The 21224-nt window shown below is 39.7% G+C and overlaps 1 protein-coding gene across 1 annotated transcript in view; it reads left to right on the forward strand.

Moving 5' to 3' along the window:
* Positions 1-7854, forward strand: part of rgs12b (regulator of G protein signaling 12b) — a 59201-nt gene extending 51347 nt beyond the window's left edge. Inside the window, 10 exon segments of the mRNA XM_042484775.1 lie at positions 803-985; positions 1274-1424; positions 1530-1624; positions 1843-2055; positions 3588-3661; positions 3776-3902; positions 4029-4125; positions 4283-4353; positions 6527-6698; positions 7061-7854. Coding sequence (XP_042340709.1) covers positions 803-985; positions 1274-1424; positions 1530-1624; positions 1843-2055; positions 3588-3661; positions 3776-3902; positions 4029-4125; positions 4283-4353; positions 6527-6698; positions 7061-7659 — 1782 coding nt within the window. The 3' untranslated portion in view covers positions 7660-7854.
* Positions 7855-21224: the final 13370 nt, after the last annotated feature.

Consider the following 21224-nt stretch of genomic DNA (forward strand, 5'->3'; position numbering starts at 1 on the left):
CACAGATTTTAGAAAAACAGAAATGGATTTTAAGAAAGAAAAAAATCTTTTGTATGCCGGCAGTCATCCATGAACATAAACAACATTAAGAGGATATTAGGCTTTTACTTTGACCTTCCTGCAGTGTGCTTTCAACATTTGTAAACATGTCATTGATTTCTTTCCCTCTGATACTCTTTAGTTTTCCCATCTTAAAGGGACGCATAACTGATTTTTAACCAGCTTAACAATGTGGGTATTATGTGTAAATGAATTGTGGTAAGCTTCGCTCCATTGTACCCAGATCTCCCTGCTCATTTTCCAGCAAAAATCAGCTACACACTGCATTTTCTTATTTTTGTATCCCTGCTGCCACCTCAAGTACAATGAGTATAGAAGTGATCCAGACAAAGGCAACAGCCCTCTCTTTCTCTGTCTCTCTATCTCAAACTTCGACCAAACTAAGATCAAAGTGTAAAACTTGGCAGCACTGGTCAAATTTACAAATATGTACATCATATATATATATATATATATATATCATACATGTATATCAATGTACAAATATATATTCCCTCATACAGTCACACATTCCCACAGGCAAAGACATTAAAATTAACAATGAAAATAACAATAATAATTATAATGATAATAACAGATAATAAAAACAAACTACATACGTAGTTAATGAGATTAAAAAAATAAAAGAATTCTCCCCCCTTTTGTGTTTTGCCTCTTTTACCCTCCTTTTTTGGGTGATTCTTTATACCTTCCTTAATTTTCTGTTGCCTACTTCTTACTGTTTTCTGTTTTATGTACGTAGATCTTCAACCTGATGAAGTTTGACAGCTACACGCGGTTCCTCAAGTCTCTCCTGTACCAGGAGTGTATGCTGGCGGAGGTGGAGGGGAGGCCCCTGCCTGACCCTTACCACATCCCGAGCAGCCCCACCTCCAAACACAGCACCACGGGCTCCGACCGCTCCAACCTGTCAACGCCCAAGAAGGTAACAAAGACTCGAGAAACACTTCCACTTGACTGCATTCTGTCACAGTATTAATGTTGACATACACATAAACATTGGAAAACATGCACAGATAAATCTAATATATATACAGTATATAAATCAAATAGGAGAATCACAAAATAGCTTTCTAGATTTTTACAGTCTGAAATGATTCTGGGTCTTGCCCTCTTTAGAAACGATGATGCATTTTGTTGTGTGAAGAAAGGTACAGCATCCTGTCAGTGTGTACCTCTGGTGTGGTTGCATTCATGCCTTTGTGTTTTATAGGAGGACAAAAAGAGCAAGTCAGGCAGATCTTTAAATGAGGACAGTCGAGATGACTCAGGAGACCGGAGGAAAGGCATGTTCTTCTCCTGGTCCCGCAACAGGAGCTTTGGCAAAGGCCCGAAGAAACGAGAGCTGACTGACTTCAACTACAGTCAGTAGTTTTAAATGTGTTGAAAAGTTTACTGATTTTAAAAATGGATCATGCCTTTTGCTTGTCTTTTCTCTAGACACTACTGATGAGTGCATTATTTTTCAGATTTCTCTGGCAGCAATGGTCGCCGGGAATCCCAGGGCTCGCTGTCTTCAGGAGCCAGTCTGGAGCTGGGGACATCAGGCTCGGGGAGGAACGAGGTCAGGACAGAAACATCAGCAGATAATTCGTTTAGACATTACAGTAATGGACGCAGACATTCATGTCAGCATTTAGCAGCTTTATCTTCACCCTCTTCCTCTCAATGTATCTGTTTTAAAAGTAACTCAAAACAGAAGAATACTGAAATAATGTCAGACTGTTTTAACCCTCCACCCACTGTCTCCTTTACCTCCCTGTCTCTGTTTTCTTCCTTCAGGGTGATGTTTCCCGTGGTGCAGTATCAGTGTCAGCAGAGCGCGGAGGGGGCAGCGCCCCCTTGAGGCAGTGTAACATTAGCTTACCGGACGGCTCATGTTGCTCTGTGCCACTGAGGGCCGGAGTGTCCATCAGGGACCTGCTGCTTGGTCTCTGTGAGAAGCTCTGCATCAACCTGGCAGCTATAGACCTGTTCCTGGTCGGAGGGGAGAAGGTACAACTCAAGTGGATGTGGCCTTTGTTATAGGATTCAAATGAGAAACAAGAACAGCAAATCACACTAATCCATGTCAAGAAAAATGAATTTAGTCTTGGTTTGTTGTTACTTAAGCAATAAAAACCATTTTATGATCAATATTGTGATATAAACAACAGGTCAAAGGACTCTGTGTATTGTGAAAGATGTCACTTGTAGCAGTGAACTTATTGGATTGTCACTTGACTCTGCAGTTCCTTTCAGATGCTGTCTGCACATATAGGTATACTTTTAAAACCAAATATCCCCCCCTCTGTTTAAATAATTCTGTTCTCACAACCTGCCTTTTGCTAAATATCTCCATCCACACTAGAATTAAATGCCTAATGCTCTGCGGCGTTAGCTGTCGTCAGCATTCTCGTCTCAAAGGTTAAAGTGTACAGGCTAACGTTACCTTTTTTAAAAACTCTTACTGGAGATCTCATCACTGTTGGTTTCCCTTTGATATAAGGACAGAGGAACTCGAGTGATGCCGTGGATAGGCAGTACAAAAGTTTCTACTTCCACTCCTCACTGACAGAAATCCCACTCTGTCTTTGATTGATAGATTAGATTAGATAGATAGATAGATAGAATACATAACTAACAACACACAAATGTACAATATACAAGATACAATAGTGCAAACAGGCATGTAGGAGCAATAAGTAATATAAATAATAAAAGAAAAGACATCTTACAAAATAGTAGTAGTAGTAGTAGTAGTTCTCTGATATAGCCATTCTGTGATCGTTGTCTGTATCAGGGCATAAAGGACTGCCCACCATCTGCTGCTTGATCCAAAACTGTTGTTTCTTGCAGACTTTAAACGGCAGACATTGAGGTGGACCAAATTACATTAGACATAGCAAACGCCTTCATTTATCCGTGAAGAGGTGTAGCCAGCAATGCAAAGTTAAAATGTAAAATGATCATTAGACCGAGTAGTTCTAACAAAATGTAATGAAACTGGTAGTTGGACATTGTTATTGTTGTTTCTGGCACATACTCGTCACACAAAGCATCAATGGACAAACTGAGGAAAATTCATTATTGTTTTCCAAAGGCTCCATTTTGCACAGATGTACTCCTTTGAAGCCAAAAATCTTTGTTTAAGTGACCTAAAACTTTGTTTGCATGTGGACAGAAGGTCTAAACATAGAGGAAAAGATAGTTATAGTAATATAGTTTTTAAAAATACCTGTATGCATGTAGGGTCTCAGTTCTACTGAGCACTTTTTCATCTTCAGCTTGTTGTGTATGTTTTATGACCTGCAACTTACACTGCCCAACATGTTTGATGCACCGAGCAAGAGAATTATTAATGCAGCTTTAACACGTGATGATTACAGCTAGAAAGAAGCATTTCATATCAGTCAGGGATTCAGAGAGCAGCAATTGTCAGGTTCATCTTTTGTTGTTTTATTTTACAGTCAGTGATCAGAGTTTACGGTTGGGTAACTCGCTGGACATCTTGCATGATGACTTCTTCCTCTGTCTTTTTCTCTCAGCCACTTGTTTTAGATCAAGACTGTATGACGTTGTGCTCTCGTGACCTCCGGCTAGAAAAACGCACTCTCTTCAGGTATAGTAATATGCAGTAATAACTATATTTAAACCATGTGGGAGTAAAACTGGTCACCTCAATTAGCATTTATATTGCTGCTACAGAAAATGTTTTTTTTTTTCACTGTTGCAGACTCGACTTGGTCCCTATTAACCGTTCAGTGGGCCTAAAAGCAAAGCCCACCAAGCCAGTGACAGAGGTCCTCAGGCCTGTGGTGGCCAAATACGGCCTGCATCTCGCTGACTTGGTGGCACGTATTGTAAGTCCATCCTCATTCTGGCTGCCTGTAGATAAACCGAGGAAAATAGACAGACAGTGTGGGTGATGAGGTCAAACTCATATCACGTGTGTGTGTGTGTGTGTGTGTGTGTGTGTGTGTGTGCAGAGTGGGGAATTGGAGCCATTAGATCTAGGCCTCCCTATATCCAACCTGGACGGGCTACGGGTGGTATTAGATATTGCAGAAAACACTCCTGGTAAAGGTAAGGAACACACACACACACACATGCAATATTCAGCCTCTGACAATAGTAAATGTAATCTGATGTTTCGTATTGACAAAATAATGAACTAAAAATAAGTGCATGTTTTTGCTGTTCCAATTATTATCACTTTTGCCTCTGTACATCCTTCATTCAGCAGATAAACAGAAAGTAGCTCCCTCTAAGAGCCTCGTCCCGGCCTCGACAAGCAGAAACCAATCGACAACAGTAAGATCTCCTCCAGCTTTTCATTTCCCATTTTTCCACTCGCTCTGGAATGTTCCATAACCCACCGAATGTCTCCACCTCCTGGTTGATGATGTCACGCTACTAAGTGTCTCTCTCGCTGTCTTCAATCACCCGTGTCTGTTTGCAATGTGTTAAAACTGTGCGCAGGTGTATGATGTTTGTCTCTGGCAGCGGTGTGTGACTTGTTTAAATGTGCACTGTTGCTGTTGTGCCCCGTCACACTCTCAAGGATCCTAATGTTCCATCATTGTGGTCTGCCTGTGGCCGAATGCATTGTCAACTTTTCTGTCCGGTTTGCTGGTTCTCTTTCTTCCATAACAAACCTGGTGTCCAGGCGATAGTAGCCCAGCCTTGTGGGGCGTTGCTTGCTGGGTCTCAGGACCTCAAAGACTCCCTCTTTGCACCGGGAAAGGACTTAGCTGGTGGTGGCGGTAGCACTTATGATCGCTGTGCGGGTTTTCTTGTGTACGCTGGGGCTTTAAAGAGATAGTTCAGGTTTTTTGAAGTTGGGTTGTATGGATTATGTATCCATAAACAGAACATTACATCTGATAGACGTCAGTTGCCATGTGTCCTTTTTGGAGAAACAGGATTGAGTCCGACATTGAAGCTAAGCGATGTACTGCTGTGGATGGACGTATTTTAGTTACCTAAAAAAGACCCACCAATAAAATTGCTTGTAAAATTTGTAAACAATTTGTGAGCTGTATTCAGAATATTTTCAGTGCTTCACCTTAACGTTAGTGATTTCCAACAGGAAAATGAATCGTATTGTCAGGCTTCCCTCAAAGCCAGACTCCAGTGAGAAAAACAGTGATTTAACATCGCTGAACAAAGGAGCTGCTGGTCCTCTGCTGCCTTGATTATTTTGTTTGCATTAATGTTTGACTTTTTAGTTTTAAAGGGAAAGTTCAGATTAACCAAAGTCAAAAAATGACACCAACTAAATAACTAAATGAAGCAGCGGTAGACCAGCAGCTCCTACGTACAGTGAGCCAAGATAACTGTTTTTGTCTATGGAGTCCAGTGACCTTGATGAGAGGATAAATGCTTCCCCATCATAAGGGACTGTCTGACAGAAAGGTAAAGCAGTGAAAATACTCTCATTGTAGAGTACATTTAAAAAAAAATTTTTTTGGTGGGACTTTCTTTAGATGGCTAAAATACGTTACATGCCAGTATGTGTATCCTGTTTTCTTCTCCAAACTGGGGGCTTGCTGACTGACATCTACTGTATGTAATACAGTGACTGTGGATGCGTACCCCATACAACCCCACTTCAGAAGATCTGAACTGTCCCTTTAACCTGATTGATGACCGTCTGTAATGGTCAGTTATTGCTTTCGTGGTTGATTCTAGAAGAAGTTGAAGGGGTTAGAGTTACGAGGGAAGTAGTGTGGCTTTGAGTAGTTGACAGTTGGTCCCTCTGGTGTTGTGGTGTGTTTAACTGTTAGCCTACATGTTGTTGATGCTTAGTACACACGGTATTAAGCATTGTGGTTGAATGGAACATCCCACCTGTCTTTCATCTAGAATTTATGTTTTACTAGAATTATTTTTATTACTTGTCGTTGATAATGAATTACACAAAACCCAACAAATTCATTATCACAGTTATTTTAAACCTTTGAACCGTGGGCAACTTGGCATGCAATGACCAGCATATTACAAGAAATCAGTAGATTTAGAAAAATATTTTTTAAAAAGCTAGGGAAAATTGTCACAAAAACTATATTTAAAAGTATTATAATTATATATTCAAAATTATTTACATAATTAGTATAATTTTTAAACCCTTTTATCAGTTCCTTTGTTTTGTTTTGGATTTTTTTTTGTTTCTTTGTTTGTTTGGTTCTTATTTGATTATTTTCTTCTTTTTATTTATTTTTGCTAATTTTTAAGTAATTTCTTTCCCATGTGATTGAAAGATATCAAGCCCAATTTGCCCAAGTCTCTAAGGGTTCCTTTTTTCTCAAAAGCACTCCCATTAAAACTTGTGCCCCCATCAAATTGTTCTCATTGTACAATTCGTCACCCTCCTCACCGTCGGTAGCACTGGTCCCCACATGTTGTCATTACTTGTGCCCACACTTGCGCCATCATGACTCACCAGGGCTCTTACGCCCCGCTCCGCTCTCCTTGTGGCACCCAGGGGGAGGACAGGCCGTCAGGGAAACCCGGCTCAACCCACCCCCATGGGGAAAACGGCAAAGCTGGGCCCGGCCCTGACACAAGCAGCCAGCCGTTACCCAACCACTCTGTCTCTCTCCATAAGGCTCCGGAGAAAAGAAAGCAGAAAAAGATTAATATAGACGAAGCTGAAGGTAAAGACTGAACGACCTCCCTCTCTGTAGCTCTCTGTAGCTTGGTTTCTGTGATCACACTAACCCTTTTTGCCTGTCTGCCTTTGTGCAGAAGCAGCACCAAATGCTTTCGAAGCTAGCTACATGTAGCTTGTGCTCACACTGAATGTAGCTTTGACTTGTCTGATTAATACACACCCTCTGCTGCATGTTCTCTGGATCAATCAGTGTGTTTTACTGCTTTTTAAGATGTTATTTTGGGTAATAATTCATTTCTGTGTGTGTCTGTACACCTTTTGCTGTGTGTGTGTGTGTGTGTGTGTGTGTGTGTGTGTGTGTGTGTGTGTGTGTGTGTGTGTGTGTGTGTGTGTGTGTGCCTGCAGAGTTCTTCGACCTCATATCCAAAGCTCAGAGCAACCGAGCAGACGACCAGCGAGGCCTGCTAAACAAAAGCGACCTGCAGCTCCCAGACTTTCTGCGCCTGTCGCCAACCAACCAGGCCGCGCTTCCTCTCTACGACCCCGAGCCCAGTTGCTCCACCCCTTATTCCCGTAACCCCAACAACGGCAGCTTCCCTAGCAGCGGTCGCCGGGGCAATAAGGCAAACAGCAACGACAGGGGAGGAGGAGGCGGCACCCACTTGCTCAACGCGAGCCATCAGTCCCAGAGCTTGGACTCTGCACTGGGAACTGAGAGCGGAGGGGGCAGGAAAGCCAGACCGCCTCCTCCATTTCCTGGCACCATCTCCCCCATACACCCGTCCTCCCAGGGTGCCCAGCGTGGTCTCCTCCAGGACTCTGGCAGGGGAGAATCGGTCCAGATGCTGGAGGAGGACACGCTGTCCGATCTGACTCTTGTGGGAGAGGGGGACATTAACAGCCCCAGCCTCAACTACGTCACTCCCGCAGCCCTACAGTGCAAACCCCGACCCCAACAACCAGCACAGGACGGGCGGCCTAGCTCAGGTACTTCCCCAGTGTGAGCTCTAAAACTTTTGAACTTTCACCTCTTACTTCAACTGACTGTAAGTGGGACTGGAGACCAGATGGAGTCAGTTTGAAGTTCCTTGTTGGTCACTCTTTGCCCAGAATGCATCTAGATTTCCTCTCTTTATTTCATGAATCACTTTCTACTGTCTAATTAAAATAATGTAACATTTATTTCCAGATTCATGAGTCACTATCTACTGTTATCAGAGGGATTTAGCTGTCATCACATGCAGTAAGAGTGAGTGTTAAAGGAGATGTATGTGACATTCAGAGCATGTTTTCCAGTCAGTCTGGGGATTGCCTGCACACGGTTCTCAACATGGAGGTGGCTGAACCAGCGGCCAAATTATATTTGCGATGAAAAATGAAACTGTCACTATTCTAGCCCTATAGATCTACAGATAATATGAAAGAACCAGATAAATGGTCAAGATGCCATATTATGTGCCGTCATTTTGTGTTTAATAAATATACCTCTTTAGAATATGTAGGATGATTTAAATCAAAGGTCTTTGTTGCATCATAAAAAGCAGCAGATTGCTTTTTTGTTTGTTTTGTATTTTCCATTACATCAACATCCACACATTCTTACGCAGCTATTTGGTGTTTTATTGCACAGATAACAATAATGCAAGTACGTAAACAGCCTTAATAATCACAACAAATAACACTGATCTGTACATAAATTGGAAGATTTTAAAGGAATATTAAATGATGACAATCAACAACAGTAATAATACTAATATTATAAAGCCACTTGTATATGTAAGACTAAAAAAGATACTGTTACAGGGTTTTGAAATTCTTCTTAAATCATGGATTTTGTAAACTTTCGTCAGGTGATACAGCCGTGCAGCACGTTGTAAGTAACAGATGTCAACTCCTTTCGCTCACATCTGTCACGGCTGGGATCAAGAAGTGACAAAAGGAAGTGAGTGAAGAAAGCGAGGAGGCACGTTAGCGTGATGAAATGCACCCAGGGACTCACATAAGGTCCGTGTACCACAACAAAATACAGAGAAGCTCAGATTAAAACACGCACTTAGGACGAGGGACTTAATTTTCTGCTCAGGACGCCACCAGATCTTTACATAGGAAATAGCGGTTTGCTGCTATATCAATGCTCTCAATGTCACATACAGCTTCTTTAAGTCAAACTACGGATACGATGAGTTGATATAGTGATGTTCGCACTGTTAACAACCGCCTTGAGATAAATTAGGTTAGTCACATAAAGAGAGGAAAACTGGATGCATTAGTCTTGGGCAGAAATTTCCCCGCGTGGTTTTTATCTGTGTGAACTTTTGAGCGGACTTGCTGTGGATTTTCTTTTTTTAGCTCGACGACGAGCTCGGGATGAATTGGTGATGACCAGTGCCAAACTCCCTCCTCTTTCCCCCTCCTCCTCCTCCAGTGTACAGAGTCTAACAATGCACTTTAGCCAACTACAAACAAGACTTCACACATATTTACACATTTTTTAAAATCATTTCCGCCCTGCTTTTTTTTACTCTAACCTTTCAAAGTGTCCGTTCTGTGCCGCAGGTGTTTAAGCTGCCGTAGGTTCAGACAGTTGTTATATCTGCTAACAATCACCAGCTGTTCCAGGCTGCTGCACTTCTAAGTGACCCATATGTTATTTTCTACTTATTACATGCTATTGAGCGCACTGCATGCTGACCCCATAGATACAAACATATGCTGCAGTGCCATGGACACACGCACATTTGCTCAGCTGGTCTTCGTCGACTCGAGCACAGTACGTTCTGTGTTTCCTCTCGCTGTCCTCTCACCTCAGGCATTTCTCGTGTCACTCATGAAAACAGACTGCAGTGAGTGCGCACGCAGTCCAATCTCGCTCTCTGACCAAAATGATCCAGAAACATCTGCACTGACATGAGCAGTTTTTCCATTTTTGTGTTGTTGTTGTTTTTCCTCTTTGCACTACATCACACGGCAGCATCCTTTTTCTTTTTCTTTTCTTTTCCAAGTCTTGCAGTACGACAGCGTTCTGAACCGTCCCTCCCTGCAGGGTTTCAGCTGGAAAAATTGGACTAACAAGTCAAACTGTTTCACTTTCTAAAGGTTTCACTCTTTCTTTCTCCTGTACTATATTCTCAAGAAGACATTAATTTATCTCACATCCTTTTTCATTTTTACAATCTTATCAGTTAAAAGTATTAATTTGTATATAGTCAACTTCGTGAAAGCACCGTATTGCTGTAGTCATCGTTGAATTGCAAAGCAGTCATGCTGTGTCTTCAATTGTGTCGCAATAGAAATCAATTCTCTGTTCAGTTGACTGTACTGTCTGTAAATAGATCAAATAAATGTTTTAAAGGTTGAACTCTCTCCGCCGAGCCTCCTGCGAGCGGCCTCCTTTCTTTTCTCAGACTTCAAATAATTTTCTGTTCTCTTTACTTCATCTGTCACGAGTGTGTGCCTCAAATTTGTCCTCAGCTCCTCTGTGTGTGGATGCACTGAGCTGAGATCAGTGTTAAGGATCAGTTCACCTCAAAATCAAAATCACATGCTTTTCCTCTCACCTCTAGTGCTATTTGCTGTTTTGTGAGTGTGAGTTGTCGAGTGTTGGAGATATCGGCTGTAGAGACGTCTGCGTTCTCCTCAGTATAATGGAACTAGATGGCACTCGATTGTGGTGCTCAAAAGTTTACATCTTGCAGTGTCACGAGCGCGAGCCTCTCGTTCATGAGTAGATGCACGCTTTCTTTTGCACAGTGATATGTATGGTAGGTGTAGTTTGGTAGAAAGAAAATAGTTCCTACATGAAACTGCTCACAACAAGATCCGTGGATTATCTTAAGTAACCGGGTCATGAATTCTGGAAAGAGATATTGCTGTTGGTTTTATACATATATGTATGTATATATACATATTTATATATTATATTAAAGAGAGAGAAGGCAGACATCTCTACAGCTGATACCTCCAACAGTCGGCAACTCGCACCAAGACAATCTAGATCTATAAACAGCACTGCAACCAAGAGTAAAATCATGTATTTTGGACTTTTGGCTGAATTTAAACTCAAAGTTTGTCAAGTTTAATGTCAAAACTGAGTATCTTCATGAGAATAACCAGTGGTGGAATGAAACTATACTTTAGAAAGTACTCACACTTTTGTTGAGTACTCCCATTTTGTGGTAATATTCCTACTTCTGCGTCACTAGATTTTGCTGATAAATATGTACGTTTTACTACATTATGTTCATCTGACAGTTGTAGCTGCAGTTGTTTTATGTTATTGCATGAAAAACACGTTTTATGATTAAATTGCACAACGGTATATACAGTAGTTTAAATCAGCTCCACCATTAATAACAAATGATGAGATATGTATTAAAATGACACTGACCTAAAGTGCCTCTGCTTTAAGGTAAGTTGGTTATGCACTTTTAGTGCTTGTATTTTAGTAAAATGTTCAAATTTTGACTTTTACTTGGAGTATTCTATATTTCTGTATTGCTACATAAGTAAAAAAATCTCAAAACGTCCTCCACCACTGGAACTAACCATCTAATATTGGCATTATCTCAGGTTATCTGACAGAAATGTCTTATTCTGAAACTGACCAACAGCGATCCTAGTTAGAGGATTCTTCAGTAGCAGCCAGGAGATTCAACAGTTAACTTTTTGTTCTGTTTTTGACCTCTGACCTCCTCTCTCCGTCTGCATAACCTCTCTCCTATATATCTTACTTGATATTCCTCTCCTCCTCTCTCCCTTGCCGCTTCTCTGTGTGTGTGCGTGTGCACACATGTGCGCGCGCAGGACAGGGCTTTTGTTTTGTGGTACAAAGGCTTTTGGGGGAACTGGGCTATTAGCTATGCATGGGTTCTCCTCTGCTCAACGCCTTGTTAGGCAAGCTTTGTCATACCGGGCTCTTTGGTAGCCCACAAACACAACTAGCTTCTGTTTCTTCCTCGTCCTCACACACACACACACACACACACACTCACATGCACAGATAATCATTTTCACGTCACACATATGTGCTCATGCTCACCTACAAACAGAGAAAATCAAGGCCTGTGTGTATCTATTGCATCACACGATGATTTTTATTTAATTTTTTGTAGTTTTCATCAGAATAAGTCTTAAGTGCTGTCAGATGTGTTTGTGTCTCCTCCAGGACTGACATGCGACAGCTACACCAGCTATATTTAATAATTTATATAATTAAGCAAAGCAAAGAAAGAAACAGAAAGAAAGAGAAGAAATGTGTTTGCCTTTTCCACTTTCTGCCCTCTTAATTACACACAAAAAAACCCCAGACAGTTCCTGTTTAAATGTGATGTATGAGTCTGTTTTTTCTTTTAAGTGTTCACCAGAAGGCTATGTCCGGAGCAATGCCGGGAAAATAGATAGGAAAGGACAAAAACAAGTATCTTTATCTTTTAGGACAGTGGATGCTGTCTCCTTTTTAGTGTTATAAATTTTTCAGATGAAGACCACAGAGCAGCTTTATGGAGGCCATTAAATTAATGTGGTCAAATAAAATTATTACTTGATCATCAAGAAAATACTGAGAGTTCTTCAAAGTAAAACAAATCTCTGGGTGTGACTCTTGTTTTCATGCTGCAGGACCCAGTGAGCTTATCTCACTGTTGCTGTAATTGCATGGGAAAACCTCGTCCACAGAAGCTGTTATATGAATACAGTTTTGGCTTGGTGCTTCGATTCACTGGCTCTCGTCTGGACCGTTGCCCGCGTCCACCGGCCAACAAAATAATTGCCTCCTCGGTGTGTTTACACAGTTCAGCTTCTCATCTCAAATGGCTCCATCTGCTGGTGAGAGAAGGAACACAAAACAAAAAAGGTGTTTGATGGAATAAAGGTAAACTGAGGAAGATGAGTATGAAAGAAACAGTAGGAAAAAATCAGGAAGGAAAAAGAAGAAATAAGAAAAATAAATAAGTTACAGTGATGATAGTGATAATGAAAAAGAAGTTCACTTGAATGAAATAAAATTGACCAAGAGAAAGGACAGAGCTGTTGGACAAAAATCAGTTCATGACTTAGATTAAGGACAGTCTTGGCATCGTCAGTTAAGTTAACCCTTAGAAACCTGAATTTATATCACTTTTCTTGTGCTGCTTCAGACACTTTCACAAGTTGTTAAACTTTCAAATCATGTGCAATTTTTTTTTTGCTTTGCTTTGAAAACATGGGGGAATAAGCATGACCAACTTGGCAAGAAATGTCCCACAAATTGCCAATAAATAAAAAAATAAATAAATGAAAGCTAGAGAAAAGAATAGAAAAACATTAACTATAATTATCAGAATTATGTATTTGAAATTATTTTACAGAATTATTCTGAAGCTATTTTTTTCAGGTCATTTCTTTCTTTTGAAAAAACAAACAAACAAACAAACAAAAAAAACCCTTGTGTGCTAATTTCCAGATTTTTTGTACTAATTGCTTTTTTTATTTGGCACATTTCTTGGTCATTTCTTCTAAAGTTGCTCATTGCTTTCTGCCAACTCTTGAAAGAAATCAAGCCAGTTTGCTCACGTCTTAAAGGGTAAAAAGAATTTGAATAAGACGCAATGTAAGGAGACATTGGAAATAATTGATGGTTACCAAATATCATTTCTGCCACTTAAAAGAAGAGTTCCAGTAAAGCTGATGGAGAACCACATGTGGGCGATGCAGGTACATTTTAAGAACGTAACAGAGGTGTGGACATTCACAGGATGAAGGTGTGAAGGTGAAGATCTGTCGCGTCTTGACTCAGTAATCCTGCCTGAAAAAGTTTTCTTAGATCATATCAGTCACACATTCAGGGTTTTTGTTCTCAAGTCCGTTCAGTTGTTGAAATTCTGGACACAGTTCGATGGTGTGTGAATATGTCAGGGGGAAACGTGGAGATGAGATGTGCAGCGGCGGAAACTGTGGAAAAGTGTAATCAGTGTGGCAGGAGTCATGTTGCTCTGTGAGCAAAGAGAAAGAAAGTCATGAAGAACAGGTCTGAGAAAAGGATAAATCAAGAGAAAGCAGCTAGGAAAGGAAATATTCAAAACGGATGTAGAAAGCATTGTTTGCGTAAGGACATAGTTAATTTCTTAGCGTCTCTGGCCAAAGTGGTGAACTGTACTGCTGAGGCGGAAAGAAAATCTGAGAACAGAAATAGTTGTTGATGCTGCAAAAAAGTGTTTGGATGCGTTTGGGCTGTTGAGAGAAGCCTTCAGGCTCTCACAGATTAATGAGGCTAGTTTTTATCCTTTTGTTTCAGACTTAGATCAAACAGGAGAATTGAGTCTCATTTGAGATCCAGATCCAAACTGTATTGGATTAAAATAGGCAATCAAAGGTCAAGTGTGTAAGTTTAGTGGCATGTATCAACAGTGTTGAGAAGATTTCAAAAAATGAGGAAAAATTATCAGAGAACTTATCTCTAATTCTCTTATTATAAATTTAAAATTATGTTACCAAAAAAAAAGACATTTTTAGCACCTTCTTGAGTTTTTTTTTGCTTTACTTTACTTCTCTCCTTTATTTATTAATTTATGTTTTTATTTTTTCTTATATAATTTTCCTGTAACTTTGTACTAATTTGTTGTTATATTTGAGGTCATTTGTTGTAGAGTTGCTCTTCGCCCTCCCATGTTTTTAAAGAAATCAAGCTTGGTAGGTTAACTGTAATTTAACTACTTATTTTTGTTAGTAACTGACTGATTACAATTACATTTACTTTGTTATTTATTTACAGTAGCTCCCTGACAATTGTGTAGTGGTGAGGTTGCAGATTGTAAACCAGTGGCCAACTCGAAAACGTGAATAATAGCCCTTAAGAAAAATAAAAATAAATAAATATATATATAGTTACGGGCTCCATCAAACCAAATCCACATGTATCCACAGCTGGATAAATATATTATGATTTTATACAGAATTTCTTTTATTTTAAGTAAAATTGGCCATTTCAGATGATGACAAATGTATGTGTTGATATTGCATCATTGTTAGTTAGTTTCATTTTTGATGGTTTTAAAATCAGATAATAGGTCACATTTTAAACATTTCCCATTAATTTGTTATTGCATTTAAGTACATACAATGCACTTCACCAAGTTCCAACTCGGTAAACTTTACTGAAAACATTTGCGCGCATGGCCCTCCCCAGAGTCAGTGAACGGTTTTGACCTTTGTGGGCTACTGTAGAAACAATATGGGAGCCCGACCGCGGACACGAGCTGCTCTGCTCCTGACGCAGAAATAAACGGCTCTTTCTGAGGTAACGAAAACACGACAATCCTCAGTTTCGTGTGGTTTTACTCTTCTGAAAGCACAGTTCTTAAATTATATTTAATTTCTGCCAATATAGCGCCCTGAAATCGCACATTAGACCGTTTCTGATCGCCTAACGTCTAAACGCAGCAGGTAAACACACCTGAGACAGACGGTGTGTTTACCTGCTGCTGCGACACTAACTCCGAAACACAGACGGAAAAAAGAGACTTTTTAACCCTTCTTACAAGTCGTCGTACTCGAAGTTGGTAAGTAGGACGACCTTTGGCTCTGTTTGATATCTGATGTTATGGTCTGTTCATTTGACAGCTCTAGCTTCGAGCTAAATGCTAACATGCTGCGTTAGCACGCGGACAGCTGCTAATAAGCGCTAAATAAGTAACATTAACTAAATTATTTGGCTGCTGTTGATTCCCGAGGGGCACTAAAATATCGGAACCAAATGTCAGGGAAGTTTATCCAACAGTTACCGAAATATTTTAGTCGGGATCAAAGCATGAGGTGGATGGACAGATGAATAAAACTCTGACAGCAGGACATTATGGAGGACGAAAAATGACTTAAATATCAAACGCTGAATACATGTATATCCTAATTAACTAATTAAATGCAAATAAATAATGATAACAACAAGTATAATACATATACAAAATATATGCTGAATTCACAAAAATACTGTAATAAGAAAAAGAAAAAAAGAATAACATTGAAAATAAAATAAAAAATTGAAATAAATATGAAAACATATATAAATGCATAGATAGATTTAAAGAAAACCGTAACAAGTATACCAGACATCAATAACTGTCTTAAATTTATTTCTGCATTTTTGTCTACCTACATTTATTACTGGTATGTAATTCTGTGTCTCTCAGGTAATTCATTCTGTATTTACATATTTTAGCATTTATTCATTCCTGTAGTTATTTATACATTAATGTATGTCTTTATGTATTTTTTTTATTCCTGTATTTTTACGTACTTATTTATTTATTACTATTATTATTCAGATTTTTAATTATTTCTGTATTTATCTATAAATTTATTTCTGTATATATTTATGCATTTACTTATTTCTATATTTATTTATTCCAGTAGTTTATTATACATTTACTTATTTATGTTATTTATTACTGTAGTTATTTATACATTTAATTATTTCTGTATTTAGTTATACCTTTTGTTATTTCTGTATCTATACATTTACTTATTTTTATATTTTTATGCATCCTGTAGTTATTTATACATTTACTTATTTCTATTATTATTTAATACTGTAGTTATTTATATCTTTAATTATTTCAATTTATTACTGTAGTCATACATAGACTTATTTCTATATTATTCATTACTGTATTTTTTTTATATTTAGGTATTTCAATGTTCATTTATTCAAATTTGTATTTCTAAAATTCACTCATTTATTTATTTATACTTAAGTCATTTTCCATTCTCCATGGGACATAAGAGAGATTTATATTTTTTAATCTCTATTCCCCAACTTACATTTTTTTTATAAGTGTTCATCACAGCTTATTTTGACTTGTTGAAGCAGGAAAATAGCAGATAAAACTTATAACATTATTGATGTCTGAATTTCTATTATTATTAATTTAACCTGTGTTTTTCGTGTTACTGCATGTCAAATCAAGTCTACTGTATGAAAAGTCTGTTGCTTAACCTTGTTTATTCGTATCTAATTGAACAATCAATAGCAGATGTAGCAACAGGTTTAAAAAAGGTCAAGTCACATAAAATAAAGCTGTGAGCGGAAAATCACCCAAAAAAAAAATACAGAGAGATACGTCTCTGCTGCCGTCAGCCAGTAGATGGCAGCAGGTTGTATTAAGACGAGGACATGTCTGTTTTCACTCACAGACACACACATTCACACACACATTCATGCTGAGCATCATCTAACCCTCTTTCCCATGATGTCATAGAGCCTGCCCTCTAGCTCTGTGTGTGTGTGTGTGTGTGTGTGTGTGTGTGTGTGTGTGTGTTGCTGTATCCATGGTGTTGCAACAGTTGGCTACATGCTGGTCATGGCTGTCAGAGTGTGATATTTCATTGAATTTGACAGAATGTGAATAATTTTCTTAATTTCTCGCTCCCTTCTTCACATACACATAAACATACCGAGGGTTGATATCCTGTAGCTTTAATTTAAAGTCTGTGTGTTGTTTTTTTTCTCACTGCAGCACAGACATTAGCATGCAAACGCATTACATTTTGCTCTTATTTTGTGTTTTCTGTGAGTGTTGGTTGCATGCGGATGTCTTGCAGTGCCGGTGCTTTGTCTTGTCTTCTGTCTCCCCCGTTTGTCCTTTTTGTTGTCTCTTTCATTTTAAAGCAGCCTCTTCCCCCTCAGGTAAAGACAAAAACAGATGGAGAGACCGGGAAAGAGGAGGAGGAGGGTTCAAAATGCCCAGCAGGAGAACAACATCCTCCAACCCCATCCCTCCCTCTTCTTCTCCTCCTCCTCTTCCTCCACCACGGCCTCCTCTCCGCTCACGCCGCAAATCCAAGTCACCTTCATCCCGCTCCAACCACTCGACCCCAAAACGAGCGTTGGATTTGGACCAAATCGGGGCGACCTCAGTCACAGAAGACAGCCGGCAAACCCGCAGAGGGTCCCGAGACCTCCGGGGCTCCCAGGGTTTGGAGCTCGACAGAAAGTGGGAGGGTGTGGCCATGGAGCTGCGTTGCCGTGGCAGCAGGATGCGGTCGACGGTGTACCAGACTTCAGACTTGCCCTCCATGGTTAAAGTCAAGAGACAGCTGGATCAGAGTGAGGGCAAAGGGCAGATAGACCGCAGTAAATTGAAGGCAACCTTTGTTTGAGGAGCCTAATTTTTAGCTGCGTCGTGAACTGTCTGGCCTGCTGATGTGGTCTCTGTGACGCTGACCTCACTGACGCAGCCCGCAGCAGCTGAAACATTGTCTGGACTCCAGGTTGAGGCAAAAGGCTCAGTGTCAACAACTGTGCAGCTGCTCCCGCACTGTATCCAGAGGCTGCTATTAGATGGTGACAGGCTGAGATTAATCAAATGCTGTGTCCCAGTTCCTCACTGCATACTCATCCTCAGTATATGCATTGGCGGAAAGCAGCTGTGTGATCACACAAGTACTGTGCTTAAGTGCAATTTTGACTTTACTTGAGTATTTTTGTTCAGTGCAACTTTGTACTCCTACTCCATTATATTTCAGAAGGAAAAATTGTACTTTTTAGTTCACTACACTTGCTGTGCGTAACAATGGTCATACTACCATCTAATTAGTATGCCAGAAAAAGATGTAGTGTGTAGTTGTATGTCAAATGTAGTATGCCAAAATTTCAGGATGTTTTACTACATCCGGTCGCATTTTGCAGTATGCAGGCTAGCATGCTTTTTTCCGACTGCTCTGACCCACAATCCTCTGTGCAGCGGAAGATTCGTCACATTGACTCAGAGGCAAACGGATGACAGCTGATTGACATTTTTATAGTTTAATGGAATAATAGGAATATACATTTTTGAACAACAAAAAAAAATCCAAGATTACAAACAACAACAAAATTTTAAAATAATAATAGATCATTGCATTTGTGGGCTAATTTGACTATTGTTAAAATAAAATGTTATAGTCAACAAAGTATGCAGTTTTAACTTAAAAGTTTACCATTGCAAAGTAACAACAACAGACCTCTCCTGGTTGGCGAGCTGGGGGAATAGCATTTTGTTTGATCCCCATGGTAACGCTTAAATTAGCAAGAGGGTCAAAGTTCAGGCTGCAGTGTTATGAAGAAGTAGTAAGTCCTGATTGTGTGCATACTGCATGCAACAGTACAAAAAGTAAAAGGAGAAGTATGCAAATCCGGATGCACTGTTATTTTGTGCAGTGATTAACAAATTATATCTATGAAATATCATTCATGCTTTGATGAAAATGTCCCGCTTCAGGAATACAACAGAAACAACAGTTATCAAATCTTTAGGAAATATTTTTCTAATCGTGAAGTTGAATTCGCACTCACAGGCTGATAGATGTTGATCAGATTATGTTGTATTGGAAAAATAGATTTATATCTTGTCTAATAACCGCAAAAACAGTTAGTTTATAGCTCTAAATATAAAGAGTATTTAGTACAGAACTGGGACACAGCAATGCACCTCCTGTAGCTGTTAAACCTTGTCCATCATGTCTGCTGTGCTCGAGCAGTAACACCAGTAGTTCTTTGGTCCTGTATTTTGACAGAAATCTGTAAATTAAATGGGGGCTCTGGTGATTCAGTGTTGATCTTCCATAAAGTTTAAAGACCAGCAGGCAGTCAAAGTCGAAGCAGCAGAAGCAGAAATATTCTGACTTGCAGTCCTCAGTGTGGGTCGGCCTCGTAATATCCTGCGTTTCCCATAATGTAACTTAACAGTGTCTTTTGTCAGGTGCCGTATAAACACCCACATCTTTTTTTTTTTTTTGTTAAGATTATTTTTTTGGCATTTTAGCCTTTTATTAGACAGGACAGATCAACAGTGTGAAAGGGGGCGAGTGAGTAGGGACAACATGCAGCAAAGGGCCTCAAGCAGGAGTTGAACCTGAGGCCGCTGCGGCAAGGACACTGCTTTTTTTCATGGGGCGCCTGCTTTATCCACTCAGCCACCGATGCCCTGACACTCACATCTTTGAAACTTTCAAACTTCAGTTTGCAACAAAGACTTTCTGTGCAGCCTTCAAGTTTAAGGTGAAAGGATTTCTCTGATAGCATCAAGGTTATTTTCTTTTACTTGACCAAACTCCTCCAGAAACGCAGAACAAATGATAAAGCTGTTTTCGCACACTTAGTGATACTTACCACGACAAGTAAACTTGTCGTTATTTAAAATCTGAAAAGAGCCCTTTCAAAGGGGGAGACAAAATAATGAAAATTGTAGCAGTATAAAAGTCAGTTCTTTCTTCATTAACTATTTAACATGGCAAGCAGCTGCATTACAATTAAATAGGGCTGGGCAATATGGCCTACAAGTAACATCATGATATTTTTAGGCTACATTGCCATACACAATATTCTAATGTTTTTGAAATCTTCTCTTAACTACTGTAGTGCTAGCACAAGTACCAAACAAAATATACTACTGTTACCATGTTAAAGTACTGTTAAAATAAAGTTAAATAACATAGTTATAATAAGGAGTTACTGTTATAATAAAGTTAAATAAGATACAGTTATAATAAAGTTAAATAATGAATGTTATAATGAAGTTAAAATGCCAGCCGTGTACCAGCTGTTTCACTTTGAGTAAAAATGATATATTGCCCACATCTTCTTTACTGTAATAGCCTCTAAAACATAGAAAAGACAACACTTACAATATTACAATATCCAAAATCCATGTGATATCCACATATCATGATATTGATATAATATCAATATATTGCCCAGCCCTACAATGAAATATGAGCATTTTAAAAAGGGAACATTGTCAGCTGTCTGCACAAAACAGTGAAGGAATGATTCTTTGTGAGATAAGTTTTCCTGTCACCAGTTAGTTCATTAAATTCACCTGTCAGTGTTCACCTGTCAATAAATGGCCCTGAATTTAGGGAGGCCCTTGGAAGTAAAACACCCAGTCCTGCGGTCAGGAGCAACGTAAGGATGAAAAAACACTGGACTTTGTCGCTGTTAAACACTGAATCAGTAGAACAAGCAGGAGGATGTGGTCATATCATGTTCACAAAATAAAGTATTTTCTTAACTGGTAACCTTGCATAATGATTTATTCATCGTTGCGGATTTGAATCTAATGTGCTCATTTTGCATGTCTTAATTGGCATTACTCTGGAGCCGCTTTTACAGATTAAACTGGCTTTCCACAGACAGAGCCGAGTCTGCACTGATTAGCATTAAGGCAACTTCAATCCCCGTCTGACACCCGGCTCAGAGCCAGCTCCAGCTAAGTGAAAGGTGCGCGAGTGATGCGGTTTTAATCGAATTAGCTCCATTGTAAACAATAAGCACTTGACGCAGGATGACAACTGTACTAACTTGGCAGGGGCCCGCGGGGGGAGGCTGGTGTCTCTGCCCGCCTCGGTGGTGTGATCACCGGGGAGAGAGCGCAGGCTGCCGCCGGGGCTCAGGCTGTAAAGGCTATTTTGAAAAGTGACCTCCCCTCTCGCGCTCTTTGTGGACTGGGTTAGACACACACACACACACACACACACACACACACACACACACACACACACACACACACACACACACACACACACACACACACACAGCTGCTCGGAACCATGACAGAAG

The sequence above is a fragment of the Plectropomus leopardus genome, chromosome 4 (assembly GCF_008729295.1).
Source record: "Plectropomus leopardus isolate mb chromosome 4, YSFRI_Pleo_2.0, whole genome shotgun sequence".
In the NCBI taxonomy this organism is placed as follows: domain Eukaryota; kingdom Metazoa; phylum Chordata; class Actinopteri; order Perciformes; family Serranidae; genus Plectropomus; species Plectropomus leopardus.